This window comes from Manis javanica, chromosome 10, assembly GCF_040802235.1.
Source record: "Manis javanica isolate MJ-LG chromosome 10, MJ_LKY, whole genome shotgun sequence".
NCBI lineage: Eukaryota > Metazoa > Chordata > Mammalia > Pholidota > Manidae > Manis > Manis javanica.
The window spans coordinates 52101749-52119418 of record NC_133165.1 but is presented as its reverse complement, the minus strand read 5'-3'; the positions used below and the strand labels follow the sequence as shown (position 1 = coordinate 52119418).

Sequence of the window (17670 nt, the reverse complement as noted above, 5' to 3'; positions counted from 1 at the left end):
CCACCTTCATGGGGCTTGTAGTCCAGCCTCATCCACTAGACAGACCATGAATTACATACATATACAAGGTCAGTTGTATGAATTAAAAATCATATACAAGATCAGTTAGTTATCACACTATAAGGAAAAATAAAATAGAGTAGGGGAATGGAGAGTGGGATATCAAAAGGGGGGCTATTTAAGCAGAATGGGCAAAGAGACATTTGGACAGACGCCTGAAGGAAGTTGGAGAGGAAGCCACAGAGGGATCTAAGGGTGGATAGTCCAGACAGAGGAGACAGAAAATGCAAAGGCCCTGAGGCAGGAACAAGTCTGGTGTGTTCCAGAAGCAGCAAGCAGACCAGTATAGCAAGCACAGAGTGAGCCGTGTGGAAAGCAGAGAAGATGATGTTAGAGGCAGATCAGGGAGGCCTTGCAGAGTTCAGATTTTATGCCACAGGTGAGGGTTTTAATCAGGGGAGTGACATGGTCTGACTTGTTTCAAAAAGATCACTCTGTCTGCTTCATAAATTGACTATAAGACTAGGTAAGAATGACGGTAGGTTAGACTCATGCTTGGATGGATGGGATGAGAAATGGTGGATTCAGGGCATGGTTTGAAGATAGAACCAGAAGGTCTTGCTGGTGGATTGGATAGGTTTGGGGCTGGAATACCTGGGTAAATGTTAAATGCCATTTACTGAGGTGGGGAAGACTGAGTGAAGAACAGGTTTAAAGAGGAAAATCAGGGGGTCTTGTTTTGGACATATGAAGTCAGAGGGACTTACTAGATGTCCAGACAGATGTGGAGCAGGTCGTTGAATGCACATCTGGAGCTGCAGGACAGCTCTGCCTGCAGATGGACCTTGGATTATTATCAGCATGCAGATATATTAAGCCCTGAGCCTCAGTGCCTGGCAGTGAGACCAAGTGCCTGGCAGCGGTTCTCAACCAGAGCCATTTAAACCCCAGGGACATTTGGCATTGTCTGGACACATTTTCAGTTGTTATGACTAGGAAGAGGGGTTGCCAAGGAAGCTGCTAAACATCTTACTGTGCACTGGCACTCACCACAATAGAGAACCATCAGCTCAAAATGTCAATAGTACAGACTGAGAGTGACGAACCCTGGCGTAGATACAGAAGACAGAGGAAGACGGAACCCCAGTCCAGTGGTTGTCAAACCATAACATACAGCCAAATCCCCTAGGGGTGGTGGTGGAGGAATCTAGTGAAAATGCAGACTCTGATTAGGCAAATCTGGGATGGAGCCTGAGATTCTGCACCTAACAAGCTCCCAGGCACTGACACTGCTTGGTCCATGGCCAACATCTTCAGGAACAAGTTCCCAGGGCATTCCAGTAGTTACATTGTCAGACAGCTACATCTGGGGAGGTCTCTCCCTGCGCACCAGGGGAAACTTCAACCTGGAAAGGAGAGGGTTATTGACTCTGATCAAGAAAGAATTCTCGAGCAGGTCAGAGGAGTGTAGGTAGGGAAGGAATTCATTAAAGTGAGAGTAACAGGGAATGGTAGCTGCCTTGCAGGCAGCAGAGAGCAAGGAAGCTGAAGTAGGACAGAGAGAGTGAAGACTTGTGCTAAAGTCTAGGAAATAGAATGAAATGGCAAAGTAGCAGAGATGCTTACCACTGGAAGAGCACAGAGACAAAATGCAGTAAGTTGAGCAGTGAGAATTTTTTAAGGCAAAAAGTACACACTTGAAAAAAGAGGAATGCAGGCAACCTCAGAGAGGAGTACCCTTAAGGGCTTAGGATTCTGTCTTTTAAGGCTTTCAAGAATGGGGCAAGGGTAGGGTGGGGGTTGTTGGGCATAGGCTTGACTTGTGGTCTCATTATGTCTCTCTCTGGTGAGAGATATTATTACTATCTACAGTCAGTTCTTCTAGATAATTTTGTAAGAAAAAATTAACACAAGGAATTTATTGATCCAGTTCCTCTCCAAGATAGTGGTTTCCCTCAAGCACTGGGAACATATTAAGACTGCATGCCTTGCCTTAAGATAGGGTGGGTTATTGTCTAATTGCCAAAGAATATGTTAGGAATCTTACCTCCTAACTCCCTGCTTTTGGAATGGAATCTTGGCCTTAAGATGGAGTCCCTCCTGTTCTTACTATGCCATTTATATCTCAGCATTTTTAGGAAAATTAATCATGATGCTTGTCCCTGTTTCTGCCCTGTCTCAGTTAGACTTCAAGAGGAGGAGGGTGGTGAGAAGGACTGGCCAGTGAGAGCAAGGAAAAGCAGGCAAACATGGTGTTCTGAAATATAGCATATTTATTAAGTGCATAAACTTGTCAAATTCTTGACACAGCCAAACAGTGTAATATTTACTCAGAGATCAAAAAAGTTGAGAATTTAGATTTGACCATTGAATTTGCCAAGAGCGAGGTCACTGATCGATCACCTTGACAAGTGTGGTGTCAGGGGAGTAGGGAGGTGAGAGCCTAATTTGAGGGGGTCACAGAGAATTGGAAGGTAAGGAAGCATTGCTCATGTGGAAAGTTGAGAAATGAAGTGGTAGCAGAAGGGAGAGGTGGGTATCTGACGGGTTTCTCTCCTTTTTAAGATGGGCAGTAATAAAGCCTATTTATACAGTGATGGAAATCACAAAAACAGGGCGGAATTGGTGATCCAGAAGAAGTGACAGTTATAGTAGCAAAGGCCCTATTTGGCAAGAGAAGAGCCAGTAATATAGCCAAAGGACTGGCCTTAGAGCTTCCTTGGATAGTTGGGGTTAGACACATTGTGATGGGAAATGGGCGGTCAGTAGATTCTGGGTGGAAAGATCAAAACTCTGGTTTGTTTCTGTTTTCTTAGTGTAGTTGGACTCAAAGTCACTTGCTGAGAGAACGTAGAAAGGGAATGTTAGAAGTGGGCAAGAGGTAAAATACTCATCTCAGAGCAGAAAAGTGAACTGAACAGGGAAATTAGGTGTCCAGTAGTCAGATTTAAGGCAGAAAGCATCAAATGGAACCTACTGCCTCTGGAGAACTACCAGTTCCTTATCAATAAAAGTCCCAACGCACAATGCTGCTGTAATAGGACTAGCAGCCATGTGCAGAGCCACATAGTATTGGCACATAGGATGCAGCACCTGTTGGAAATATAATTAGAAATTCGCAGAAATACCATGGCAGCCGGTGAGCTCGACACATCTGCCTTCAGTTCATATAGTAGGCAGAAAATAGATAAGGATACAGAGAAATGAAATAAGCTGGTATAATTAGAGATCAACCTTTTTATCTTATAAAGGATGATTTTCTACAATCTTCAAAATTTTTTAATGAATGTGCATTACTTTATAAGAGAGGGCAGTAAATATTAAGAAAAAAACTTGTAAAGAATAGGCTACCACAAGATAGGAGCAGATGATGCTAAAGTCAGGACATCAGGTTTGGCTTTTTTCTCTATAAAATGGGCCTTCCTTCTGTCACTTCTTGTGGAGGTTAGGGTGGAGTGGGGGATAATGGTGGGGGTCAGGGGGGCAGTGGTGGTGCTCCAACTCCTGGGAGCTGCTCTGTGAAAGGCTTAAGAGAAGTACAGAGCTGTACTGATTATTTTCAAATGCCCTCTTTGGTTTTAGGCATTTGGCCTCATCAGAGGGACCAGAGTTGGTATCCTTATTGATGTGTCAGCGGTCAGCAGTGGCCCTCAGAAAGAGGAGTTCCAAAATGACCTCATGGTAAGCCTCTGGCACAGAGAAGTACCTGGAGCCACCCTCCCCTTTGTTAGCTTGCTAACCAGCTTTGTTTATAGCAAATGCAAAATGGGGTGTTTTACAAAGAGCAGTTCACACTTAATTAGCACCTACAGTTTAAGAAATAGGTTGTGTTCTGTAAAACCCAAACATGGAGTCATTTTCCATTGTGGTGTGAGCTTCTAGTATTCTCACCACAGCAGTCCCTACTACCTAGACTTTTCCACAAGAGCTCAGTTCCCTGGGAAGAGGACACAAAGGTGGTAATCAGTTGCACTGACTCCAGCATAGCATAGCACAGGCTTCCTGGACTTTTCTGGACAGGACGGCTATTCTGGTTTCTTTGGCATATCCATAAAAGAGAAGCTAAGAACTCTAGAGGCAAACAACTGAGGTCAAATCCCAGCCACTTCTACCATTTCTGGGCTCTGTGACCCTGTTACATAATTTCTCTGTGCCCTTGTTTCCTCATCTGTACAATGGGGATGATAACAGTGGCCACCTCACAGGATTACCATAAGAAGAAAGGAGTTCATGCAAGTTAAGTGCTTGGTACAAAGTGTGGCATGAAAAAACCCTGTATTCTCTGTGAAATAATGGGAAGGGGCTATATTCTTATGGGAACCCCTGGAACTTTGGATGGGAACCATAGTAGCAGCATAGTCTTTCTAGGGCTTACGATGAGCCAGTCATCCAGACTTGTCCCTTGTTCCCAGTCTCAGCAGGTGTCAGGAAACAGTACCACCCCTTCATGACAAGTGCTCAGGGCTGAGTTTCTAAAGATCCCCAGGTGGGTTGGTCTAATATTAGCCAGGACAGGCTCATGTTGGTGAAATACAGATGAAATTTCTAGCTAGCCAGGAAGAGGGAGGAGTTATCTCACTGTTGGATATTTACCAGCCACAGCTTGACAGCATCAGATAGGCTGGCACTGTGCCCACTGCATTATAAGCAATTCACGTGCTTTGTAGAGAAAGCACTGCCCCCAACCTCTGTCTCCCTCCCTGGGTGCCACAGTTAAAGGTCCAACCACAGCACATGCTGAGACCGCTAGCCAAGATGCTCATCCCACCTACACCCCATGACCCAGGCATGCAGCAGCCCTAAGAAAGCACCATCTGCCCGCAGTGGCAGTGAGGACAACCTCCCAGGGTGGTCTGCCAGTCCACAGGCTGAAGGCCCATGTCCTGTCCCCACCATGCACACAGGCTGGGATGGGCAGTCAGGGTGCTCATCCCATACCCCCATGAGACCCACTGGGCAGAAAGCATAAGTCAGCTCGGGGCCACTAAGCTGAGCCTCAAGTGACCCCATTTCAGCCCAGCTCACACTCCAGCCCAGAGGGGCCAACCACAGCACAGTAGGTAGAGCCAGGCTCCATGTGGCCCTTGGCTCTGGAAGCCAGTGAGGTCCCTTTGTCTGCAGAGCCTAATTGATGAGCAGCTGAGCCACAAGGAGAAGCTGTATGTCCTGTCCTTCGGCACCACCACCAGCACCCTTTGGCCAGACCCTGTGAAAGTCAGTGCGTCCACGTGAGTGACTCCCTAGCCCCAGCCAGGATGTTTACTTGTTCATTTACCTCCTAAGTGTTAGTGTCTTTCTTGAATGACTAAAGTGCAAACCCTAGACCCCAGCAGGTGAGTACAAAGAGACAATCACAAAAGTAGAAACACGGGAAGCTGATGACTTCGCAAAGTGGTCACCCTCATGAGCAACCCACAGAATGAAAAATCAAGGCAACCACAAGACACCGTGTTTATCCAGCAAACTAGCAAAGATAATTTTATTATTATGAAAACAAAACATGCTCATTTTCAAAAATTCAAACAGTAAAAAAGGTTAAATAATAGTAAGTGAACCTCACTCTCCCAGTAGCAGTTTCTTCTATTTCCTCAATCTGTCTGTCATATACATGCATCTGTGTGTTTATTCTCCTTCATTTAAACATAAACAGGAGCACATTAACACTATTCTGCTCCTTGGCTCTGCATCGAATCTTGAACATGAGTCTTTCTCAGCACACACAGATCTACTTCATTTTTTAAATGGCTATACAGTGTACCCCACTGAATAAATGTACTATAGTTCAGTCCTTTATTTGGGAGAGCTTGGCATTTTGGGGGGATGCAGGGAGAGAGGGAAGATATGTAAGAATTTCAACTTAATTACGCCAGTAGCTAGAAATTTTTCCATGAAGGAAATATCTTTGATCCCCCACCATGCCTTAGTTACTATGTGAGGTACTTCACATGTACTATCTTATATAATATTTATAGCTAACACTGGAATAGGATTATGATCCCCATCTTTCAGGTAAAGAAACTGTGACTCAGGTTCGGAAAAATGCCCAAAGTGGCAGACCCAGGATTAAATTCCAAAGCAGATTCCGGGAAAACCTGCATGCTTGGATTTCTGGGATGGAGGTCCCTTGCCCGGCACTAGCCAGAAAGTGTAAAGAGGGACACTTCTGGGTAAAGAAGTGCCTGGTTCTGGCATCATTGGCTTTGAATCCCAGCCCCAATGGTACTGAGTGACCTTGACCAGCCCTTTAACTCTCTGATTAGAATGAGGAGAGCATACTTACCCCTCACTGAGTTCTTGTGAAGATGAAATGAAAGATAAGAAGCTGGCATGTGGCAGGTACTCAGTGAGTGACATAATTTTTTACTGTGATTTCCATCCTAATTAGATCCTAATCTCCATGATGTTAGACCTGAAAGTCACTTGAGATCATCTAGGCAAAATTTCATTAATTTGAGTCATTCCTGGAATTCCCTTGTGATTTTGTCATAGCTCTGCCACATGTAGTATTGTCATTAATTTTAAAAATACCAACACTATATTTATTATTGAGGAAACTCTCCATCAGTACCATAACTGAGAAGCCCGTATCACTTGCCACAACTAGAAAATGGCCATAAAAATAAATACGCCAAAAGCAAACAGAAGGATGATATTAAATTTCAGCTTGATACTTCTCGGCCAATGCTAGAGAAGGTGCTAGGGCTAGGATTTATTCCCCCTTTCTTTAAAAGGGAGACTCAACAGTTATAATACAAATAGTCAAACTTATCAGCAATGAACTGAATTGTGGGGTTTTTTTTGGTTATTTTTTGTGTTTAGTCAGACCGAAAGAGAAATGGGAAGAACATAACTCACTAGCACCATGTGAGGTGCTGCATCAGGAAAGCTCTGTTAAGTCATTTTCCCTCTTACAAATGGTGTTTGTCCCAGTCCATGTGAAACTAAGCCACACAGCCACATTGCCTTCTCTTAGAGCCCCTTCAGGGTTAGGAGATCGACTCTGCTTGAGGCTGAGGTCTGACTCCCAGGACATTTGGGGGCTAGGCCTAGGGAACTTAGCTGCAGACCTTTGGAGAGCAGAGTCTGTAGAAGCTCAAGTCCTAGAGTCAGATGTGGTTGGGAATCTCAGTGTTGCCATGTGCTTATCGTATCACCTCAGGCACATCCTAACTCTGAGCGTCAGTTTCCTTATCTATAAAGTGGGAATACAGGTATCTACCTCAGAGAATTATAGTTGGCTTGAATGAGCTTGTATTTGTCCTGGGCTGTCACTGAGTGAAAGGACTACCGTTAGGTTGCCATTGTCTGTCTCCCCCAGCCTACAGGAACTCAAGCTCTGGATAAAGAAGCTGCACCCTGAGGGAGGCAGCAATCTGCTGCAGGCCCTGAGGAAAATCTTCACTCTCAAGGGGCTGACTTCACTGGTGACCATCATGGGAAGCTGGTAGGTCTCCTTCCCTAAACAGGTAATAGGCCACATGAAGGGGGCTGGAGACCCAAGCCATTGTTTGAGAAAAGATCATCAAACGTGACTGTGTGCACATGCTTGAGAGAAGGACTGAGTTCACAGGATTTCTGTCCATAGATGTTGGGGTAGGGCAGCAAGGCAGGCCAGGCCTGCAGCCCACTCTGCCCTGCATCTTACACAGGTGGTCAGTTAAATTTGGTAGATGTTCTCAGGGAATTGCCATTTTGCTCTGGCATGTTCTCAGAAAGTAATTTGACCTGGGGTGCCCCGTTTCTCTTCTTCTTTCTTCTCTGCAGCCCAGATCAGCCTCCTGAAATCCTGTCTCACTACATCCAACAGTCCACCTTGGGAAGTGGCCTCATCACCCACATCATCACCTACAAATGCGACAATCAGGTGCCCCCTGTAAGTACCCAAGATTCTCTAAGGTGTCCCTTGGATTGGCCATAATGAGCTGGGACAGGTTTGAGGCTTCATGCATGGACAGGTCCCCCAAGCTGTGGACCAAGATATGATTCTCCTTGCACCCAGTTCTCCCTTTGGTAAGATGGTAGGCTTTGGACAGTTGGGAGGTTCGGTCAAGGAGAAAGCTTGTTGGACTATTTGTGTTGCCCTAGTGAGGGCCGACCTGTCACCATCCCTACAGGCTGTCCTAAAGAACCTTGCAGAAGCTCTTGGGGGCTACTACCACTGCTACAGCCAAGAGATGGAGGTAAGCCCTTCAGCCAATGCAGTGGCCCCACTCCCACTCCTTGCCTGCCTCCAAGATTGTCTCCAGGGGATCTGGGCCAGGGACCATACTATGTACTTGCTGCCCCCTCCCCAAGCTCAATGAGTTTACACAAGTGTAATCAAGTTAATATGAATATGTGGGAAGAACAGGGACAGCATGAAGTCACAAGAGATCCTTTGGTCTAGTGCCTCTGAGGATCTGATTGCACCCCAGTGAGCCTAGGGGACTTTTAAAGCCTAGTGGCTAGAATCCCAAATCTTTGCAGCTGCTGTCAATGTACACCCCACCCCACCTCTGCTCCCACCAAAGCTCTGAGTCTGAACCAGTTTCCTCAGGTCTCTCTCCTAGATATATCCCTACTACAGCAGGGACCTGCAGCCATCAATTCTGTACCAATCCATCTCTTAGTGTCCTTGTCCCAGTTAATAATATCACCACTCACCTGATGTCCACAATGGAAATAACACTTAGCAACTTTGTGTGTAGATCCATTTGGCAGATTGAGAATCCAATCATCTGTTCAACTAACAGGCTGTGTCTTGCCTACTAACTACTAGTAGTGAATAAATGAATAATTGCATCTCAAAAGTATGTTCAGGGTCAAAGTCTAACATTTCACATTAGGGATCCAAGGTCAGGCAACATTTTCCTTGTTGTTTTTCAACATTTCCCTTCTTGTTACCTCATTGCCCAGATGCTGTTTGTAGAGGACTGATTGCGCTGTAGGAAGGTACAGTAATTTAATGAAACTCTCTGGTTTAGGAAATATTTTTTATTAAAACCTTCTTGGCTTATCTGTTATTTTTCCATTTTGGATGGAGATATGGCTACAGTCTTCTTTAACATGAGCAAAATAGCAGTACAAGGATGACAAAAAATTAAAACTGACTCTGATGAAGGAGGCAACAGAGTAGTGGGGACTGTGGTGAGCTAGAGAGCCCATGCCCCATCCAAAGAGGTGCCTCTGCTGAGCCACAGCCCATTGCTGCTTGGTAGGAATGTGACCTAGGTGGGCCAGGTCTTCTGATTTTTCAAGAAGAGCCAGAAATCTAGATTTGTGTGTGTGTGTGCTTTCTTTAAATTTTAAAAAAAATGGTGAAATTCACATAACATAAATTTATCCACTGTAAAGCGCACAATCAGAAGTATTTAGTACATTCACAATGTTGTGCAACCACCACGGTTATCTAGTTCCAAAACATTCTCATCACCCCAAAAGGAAACTATACTGATTAAGCAGCCACTCCCCATTTCCTGTGGCCTGCAATCCCTGGCAACTGCCAATCTGCTTTTGTCTCTATGGATTTACTCAGTCTAGATATTTCATATAAATGGAATCATGTACTTTGTATCTATCTTCTTTTAGTTAGCATAATGTTTTTTAGGTGCATCCATATTGTAGCATGTATCAGGACTTCATTCTTTCTTGTTGTTGAATAATATTCCATTTTCTAGACATACTACATTTTGTTTATCCATTCATCAGTTGATGGACATTTGGGTTATTTCCACCTTTCAGCTATTACAAATAATGCTGCTATGAATATTGGTGTACAAGTATCCAAGTCCCTATTTTCAATTATTTTGAGTATATAGAAGTGGAGATGCTGGGTCATATGGTACCTCTGTATTTAACTTTTTGAGGACCTGCCAAGTTGTTTTCCATGGCAGCTGCACCATTTTACAGCCCCACCAACAGTGTACAGAGCTCCAGTTCTCCAGCCCTTGTCAGCACTTGTGACAGTCGTCTTTAAAAATTATTCTTATAACCATCCCACTGGGTGTAACGTGTTTCTTCCCATTTTTAAGGTTAGAAAACCCTTCAATTATTTAAAAGCACTGCAGGCCAGTAATGTAGAGGTGGAATACAACATGTTTGCACACTTTATGTGGCTCACAGACCCCAGTTTTTAATGTCTGGTTTAGACAGCCTGCCACTCAACTTTAGGAGTTCACATGGCTGCTTGCCCTTTACTGCCTTAGCCATTGCCAGTAGCCAAGGGCCTTCTAGATGACTGATTGCTCCCACCACCCCCAGATCTACACTAGCTGGGATATGGACCAGCTCCTGGCAGAAATCCAGAAGGCCCAGAGCCTCCTGGACCACATCCAAGCCCTGCGCCACAGCGCCCCCGGTGAGGAGCTAACCAGCGCCGTGAAGGAGGTAGGTGGCATGAGCAAAGGCACTGGGACCGTCTCCCAGAGGCATTCAGCCGGCCTCACTTGTCTCTCAGACAGCACGCCTGCTGAGGCCCCCACACCATGAAACAAGGAAAAGCTCCACCTTTTGCTGCACCCCACCGCTGCATGGGCTGGGTGGACTTCCACTGTGCCGGAAGGATCCTGGCGAATCTCCTACCTGAAAAAATCATTTCAGAGAAAAACCAGCAGACTCCTGCCTCCCCTTCCACCTGCCCTTCCCCCCAGTTTGGAGAATGATGAAACTCTCAGCCACACTGAGCGGGCTATCTTAACAACAGCCTTTCCCACCCAGCACCTTACGCAGGGCAAACATCCCTACCTGGTGACTTAGTTAATTTAACATCAGCAGGATAACTCAGCCAGCTGATGGCCACAAGTACCATAAAAACTATGTGCTGCTTAGACCACACAGAAGACTTAGCTGTGAACAGAAGAGAACTGAGGACAGATGCATGTATAGCTTCACTGAATGAAGGTGTAGATGTGAGGTAGCAGATATTTTGGCCTGGCTGGATGTAGTGAAAGAAACACAGCACCTAGAGACTTGATTCTTAAATTCTAGTTCCAGCTCTTCTACCATTTACTTATAAATAACAACTTTTAGAATTACAGTTATAATAGTTCTATTTACTAAGTGCTCATTCTAAGATGGGCACAATGCTTAATTCTTTAAATGCATTATTTTATCTTAACACTAGTCTGAGATAGATTTATTACTGCCCCCATTTTGTAGATGAGAAAATTGAAGTTAAGAGGTTAAATAGTTTGCCCAAGATCACAGAGGTGGAAATAGGTCAAGTTTGAACTGAACCCAAGTCTTGTCTGATGTCAAAACCTTGCCAGGAGTTGCCCAAAATGAAATGCATGTACTGTTTGTGGTTTACAAATGATTATAAGGTGGTGCATGGGTTAATTTTAATGTTGTATCTTTAAAACTAGCTCCTTATTGTAGTAATAGATCTTCTCTCTAAATTTATTTAAGTACAAAAAAGGGAGTCAATTTTTAAAATTAAAATCAATAATTTAAAAGCTTTAATGTTACATTTCATGTATTTTAGAAATATCAAGCAAATAACAATAGAGTGGTACTCAGATACAGCAAAATTCATGAAGGCCAAGCTCAAGTGTCTGTAGTTTGGGAATTGTCCTTCTATGTTCTACTTATACAGGAGCCATGCGGCTTAACCTTTCAGAACCTCAGGTTTTCAGTTTGTAAATGGGGGTGAGGGCTCATCAGGGTTCCCTAATAATTCCATGGAAGAGTCACTTTTTAGTTCCCTGAAGCCTTGTGTTGTTGAGCCCATGGAGAGCTACCTATTATCTTGGATTCTGAAGTGCTGACCTTAATGGTAAGAAGGATGGACACATGAAAGAGGAAACAAGTTCCTGGGGCATCTCCCCCTTCCCCTGAATTCCAGAAATCTCCAGGGGGAGGGATTGGGATAGTGGAAGGGGAGGCAGAACTGCCTCTTCTTTACCAGGTAATGGTTTAAAATGTTCCACTTCAGGTCCTGGGCAGGTAGGAGAGACTGAGGACTTTCTAGCTCTGAGATACCAAGTAATGAGGGTTTTCATTTCATTTAGATTTCCCCTGACATTGCAAAGGGACCACTCACAAGTCTCTTGCCTAAATCCCCAAAGCATGAGGCTGCCCTCATAATTGAGTTCCCAAACTTGGAAAAGACTTCTGCAGAATGGCTACGGATCAATGGCCTAAAAGGTAAATAACCAAAGAGGGCAGCAAGTGGGTGGCTGTCCACAAGGCATAAACTCTCTTGGGGTTTTGCAAGCAGTGCTTCAAACCCACTATTTATTTTTACAGCCAAGAAGCTAAGCCTTTATCAAGTTCTTGCACCCAATGCATTCTCTCCTGTGAAGGAATTTGTGCCTATTCTCCAGAAAATGGTTTCATCAACTATCCATGAGGTAACTCAGATTCCGAGTTCTCCCCAGTCCTCTGCAGAGGAGCTCTTTGTGGCATTTGCCTTCTTAAATGTTCAGGAAATAAGAGTCATAAGGCAGAGTCTAATGAGCAGGGGCCTAAGGGCCTGGAGTGGGATGCAGCCTGTCCACCGAGGATCTAGAACTCTTACCAAATCTGCTCTAACTGCTGGTTTTCAAAGATCTGAAAATGAAGTGTAAGGAGTGGGGCAAGAGAGAGCGAATTAGGTACCATGGGCATGTCCTGCACGGCTTTCCTCCACACCACTCAGAACACACGCTCCCGTGTCCTCACTGTACCTTGTACAGACATCTACTCTAGCTCCTGTTAATGCGTGGATCTGTTACATGTCTAAATCCCCACCAGAGGATGTGCCCTTTAAAAGAAGAAACTCTCTTTTCCAACCCTGTATCCCCAATATCTAGTACAAGTAAGCAATCAGTGAATGTTTACTTGACAGCTCTGTGGTTGGAAGGAAGGATGGATAGATGGATGGATGGATGGAAATGTTGATGATGAATGAATAGGTAAAAGGATGGACAGATGAAAATGTGACCAAATGGAAGGACGGAAGGGAAAATGAAAGGATGGAAGGCAGGATAGAGTGAGAAAAGATGAATGGATGCAAGTAAAAATTAAGGATAGAAAAATGGAAGGAAAGAAAACTGGGTGAATAGAAAGATCAGCGGGAAAATGGAAGAAAGGAAAGAGAGATGGAGCAGGGATAGATAATCCTAGAGGTAGATGGAGGAGTAGGTGGATGGAATGATAATTACACACATGGGTGTGACCACTTAGTGGAGGATGAAAGTACAGGATTAACAAATTAGATTTTCAGTGTCCATGAAGGCCTATCTAGGTTTCCAAACCTAAGAACCCATGGCCAGTAGGTTTAAGTTCAAAACCTCCAACCCCATTGATATCTTGTAATCAAGACTGATGTTCAGAAGAGCCTCCCCAAAAGGCAGCCTGGCTTGCTGTCAGGCTTGGTTCATTCAGGGGACCGCTGTCCAGAGGGCCCTTTGCTGCCAGCTCCAGTGCCCAGGAAGAAGGAGGCATAATCCACTCCCAGATGTGCTCAGAGCCCATTTCCCTCTCACACATGTGATTTGGATAGCCCAGTGACCAAATTAAACTTAAAATTGTTCCCCACATGTACTTCTGGCCACCTGCTCCCCCTCCTGGCCACACCTGAATGCAGAAGGCAATGGTACAGTTTGAATGGCATGACGGGACAGTGAAGAATATTCATGTGGACCCTCCCTTCCTCTATGAGTACCAGGTCAGTGATGGGTCCAATCAATCAGCATATAGCATGTGGGAGGAAGGTGCCATGGAATGTGGAAACACCAAGCCCCTGGCTGAACTTTCTCTCATAAACAGAAACTGTGCTCTACCATGAGCACCTCTGGAGTTTTACTCCACCCCTTCTCCAGGCAGGGACCTGGATGCCTCAAAGTAGTCTCTAATCATTTGAGGGCAAGATTTACCTCCTCCCTTTGATTTGAGGCAATGAAATATTTTGACTCTTCTTGTCCTGGTCTTCCTTGTCTTAATCCATGATTTAGTGGAATGTTTTTACCTTTCCTGGGTACCCATGGCCTTGACACCCAGTCCCAGAAGTCAGTTGGGAAATGCCCCTTTCCCCCCACAAACCCCTTATTCAGCTGTTCTTTGCACAATTACTCAATGTGTGTGGCACCTGGGTTTGCAGAAACGGCTTAGCAGAGCTATGCGGATGTATGAGCGACGGATCAAGTGGCTCTCTTTGGCCAGCAGAAGAATCTGGGGTACAGTCTGTGAAAAAAGGTACCTTCCCCTAAGAAGTATTCTTGTCCTTCATGGGTCTGGTGTGTGACACAGTGCTAATCCAACTCATGAATTCCCTGTTGGAAGCATCAAAAGCCGTCACTTAGATTAAGAATCAGCAATCACTAAGCAGAACCCCTGGAGGGGAAAGTCACCACCACCATCATCATTGTGTTACTCAGGATCGTTTCAGTTAAAAAGCCACAAAAACTAAATGCAAATAACCAAAACAAGGAAGTCTGGTTAAGGTATAACTGAAAATTCTAGAATAGATTTGATAGCTGTCTTCAGGCATGGCTCCATCCAGAGGTTCATGCATGTTAGGAATCTGTCTTCCCCTCTCAGCTCTGCTTTCTTCTGATGGCTTTGTTTTCAGGCAGGCTTTCCCCTCTAGGTGGCAAGATAGCCACCTGATGCTTTCAACTAACTTTCTACCAGTTTAGCACTCCCAGAGCTTGGGACAAGGGGCCCATCCTTGAGCTATTATTCACTCTGGCCTGGGAGGTATGATGTTCTGATTGCCTAAGGTTAAATGCCTACCCTCAAAGCTTGGGGTGGGGTCAGCTCCACCCAACTCAAATGGATAGAGGCAGAGGTGTTTCCCAAAGGAAAATTAGGATGCTGTTTGAGAAAAGGTAATGGGTGCTGAGAAGACAGAAACAATAGGTACCATTTATCACCATCATTATCATTCTGTACCTTATTGATGCTTTACCACTTACAAAGTATTATACTATTATGTCACTTAATTCTCAAAGCAACCCTCTGAGGGGTCTTATTTTAAATAGTTTATACTTAAATATACTAAGGATCAGAGCAGTTTTGTGGCTTGCCTAATGCCACACAGAAAGTAGAACTTGAACCAAGTTCTTCCACTCTAAACCCAGTGAATTTTCTTTTGCAATCCACACTTGCTGTCTCAAAATGAGAATGGAGGGAGATGGTGGGAATGTAAGATTTGATTTGAAGCTATAAAAGTAAAAGGCTGAATGGGGAGAGAGATCTTAAAACAAAAGATACAACCATTTACCCAGAGGCCCATTTACACCTTATCACCCATCTAACTGGCTTTCTGTTTTCCCTACAAAGATGCCCAACCTGTAATAATATTGAATGCTAGTACTTTAAACAAGGAAATGTATGAAAATCACTGTGTGCAGCCCCTGCCCATAAACCATCTCCACCCTGAGACTTGGTCCCATGATAGAACCTCCAGGGCGAGAAACTTCCACGACACCCTCTGACTACTGTTGTAAACCCACTTCTGTTGACCTCAAACCAGAGAGAAGGTTTTGGCCAGCTGTGAATTTGGCATGCAAAATTCCCCTGGAAAAAACTTTAAAAAGTAAAATGGAACAAAATGAACATTATCTGAGAGATTCGGTTCTCCTCTTAAAGCTTGTGTTTCTTTTTAGGGTGGTTATCGTGCTTGATACCTCTGTGACCAATTCCATGTACATTATTCATATCCAGCACTCCCTGCGGCTTCTGCTGGAGGAGCAACTGTCCAACAAGGACTGCTTCAACATTATCGCGTACGCTCCTCGTTCCCACAGGGGGAGGCCGTGTGTGTTCGGGGCCGTGGGGGGCTGAGGTTTCTGGTAGGTCACTGCATGACATGTTACCAGCACCCAGCATCGAAGGATGGCCACCGGTCTATCTGATTTGAATGATCTTGTTTGGGGTATTGAATAATTAAATAGTTGCAGGACAGTCCCATTGGGGCAAAGATAAGTGGCCCCAAAGCATACTGCTTGATCAGCCAGGATAAAGTAACTCAGCCATTGCCCCATTTGGCTACCAAGCTTATAAACTCAAATGAGAAAAAGAAGGGCTCCTAGGCATGCCCCAGTCTTAGTTCCCAGCTTGGCTCTAGCAAGCCACAGATTCCAAACATTTAGGATTCCATTTTCAAATTTAATTATATGTGACTATCTATAACTTAAGTGTATAACTCTTATGTTTAAATTATATATGTAACTCTACATTTTTAACTATATATAACATATACATTTAAATTAAGTGTTAATATATAATATATATTTAAATTATATATGATAACATTTAAATTATATTTTTATATAAATTAAATATATGGTTATGACATACATATTTTATCTTAATATAACTAAGTTATATATAAACTTAAATATATAATGTTATATATAATTTAAATATATAGTTTTATATATTTTTTAGTTACACACCATTTTAATTAGAGGAAAAGAAAAGGAACCCATGTAAAGTATTCATTTTTACACAACTTCACATCAAATAGGGCATATCCTAAACCTATTAAATCAGCAGTTAGTCTTAGATATTATTCTGTACCAAAGCCTAATCTTTCCTTACTAAATTCTACAGGGAAAAAATGCTTAGAGGAACATATTAGGCAGTGTTTTCGTTCATTTATCCATCTATCCACCCATCCATCCATTCATTCATTCCACAAACTTCATTGAAAGCCTGCCATGTACCAGTCATTGTGTGAGGTGCTGGGGGGCTGTAAGTGAATCCACACAATTTCTATCCTCAAGGAACTTATGACCTAGTAGTGGGAGACAGGCATGTTAAGAAATAAATGCTATGAACTGTTTTCTATAGAAATAGATAGAAGGCAGGATACCTGGGTAAGTAAGGTCAGAAATCTTCATAGAGGAAGTGACTCTTTAGCTGAGTCTTGACAAATGAGTAGGTGTTTGCATAGTACATGGGGATAACGGGGGCAATAGGCAGGAAGGGTATTCCAGGTGCAGGGAACAGTATGAGCAGAGATGCAGAGGTGTGAGGTAATACACAACTTTGGGGGACCATCAGGTAGTTCAGTATGGATATGGGAGAGAGAGAGAGATTGTGCCTGACAAAACACACACACACAGACACACACAGCTAATTGAGGATTTATATAGGACATGCTCAGGAGTTCTTATACCTAGGACATATAGGCATTGAAGGATTTTAAGCAACATAATAATATGATCATATTTGCATCTGAAAATGTTCAAGCCACACTGTGAAGGATGAATGAAGGGGTGTGTTGCTGGAGGGAAGGAGACCAGTTAAAAGACTGCAATAGTCTGTACTAGGAGGGAGTGGGCTTTAGTCAAAGTGATGGAAATGGAAGAAAGGGATTCATGTGAGAGGTTCCGGGGAGGCAGAATCCATAAACTACAGTCACTGTTGGCTCTAGGGGAAGAGGGAGTGTGAAGGGAAGAACGCCCAGATGGAGCAGATTTTGGAAGTGGAAGATGGTTTTAAACATATAGAGTTTGAAGATTTTCAGAAGATGCCCTTTTAGGAACTCCAGTTAGAAGTTCTAGCCAAGAAATAAGAGTTTACAAGGAATCAGTAGTGTTTTGCATGTGTGAATTGCACCCACAGAGATGGGAAGGGAGAGAGACCGCCAAAGACAGAACTGGCGTGGTATGATGTTTGCAGGGTACAAAGGACGAGACCCACCCATGGGTCACAAGACAGGAGCAATCCAAACGGTAGAAGGAACACCAGGAGGGAGTG

At 43.9% G+C, this 17670-nt stretch overlaps 1 protein-coding gene across 8 annotated transcripts in view; it reads left to right on the top strand.

Moving 5' to 3' along the window:
- VWA3A (von Willebrand factor A domain containing 3A) overlaps nucleotides 1-17670 on the top strand; it is a 53669-nt gene that overhangs the window by 15827 nt on the left and 20172 nt on the right. For all 8 annotated transcript variants that reach the window (XR_012122281.1, XR_012122280.1, XM_073215460.1 and 5 more), the window contains 11 exons: nucleotides 3583-3681; nucleotides 5122-5228; nucleotides 7319-7444; nucleotides 7765-7873; nucleotides 8115-8180; nucleotides 10240-10365; nucleotides 11988-12123; nucleotides 12226-12329; nucleotides 13547-13627; nucleotides 14060-14154; nucleotides 15570-15689. Coding sequence is in view for 6 of the 8 variants with exons in the window: in XM_073215460.1 (XP_073071561.1) it covers nucleotides 3583-3681; nucleotides 5122-5228; nucleotides 7319-7444; nucleotides 7765-7873; nucleotides 8115-8180; nucleotides 10240-10365; nucleotides 11988-12123; nucleotides 12226-12329; nucleotides 13547-13627; nucleotides 14060-14154; nucleotides 15570-15689 (1169 nt within the window). In the remaining 2 variants the exon portion in view is untranslated. The remainder of the gene's footprint in view (nucleotides 1-3582; nucleotides 3682-5121; nucleotides 5229-7318; nucleotides 7445-7764; nucleotides 7874-8114; nucleotides 8181-10239; nucleotides 10366-11987; nucleotides 12124-12225; nucleotides 12330-13546; nucleotides 13628-14059; nucleotides 14155-15569; nucleotides 15690-17670) is intronic.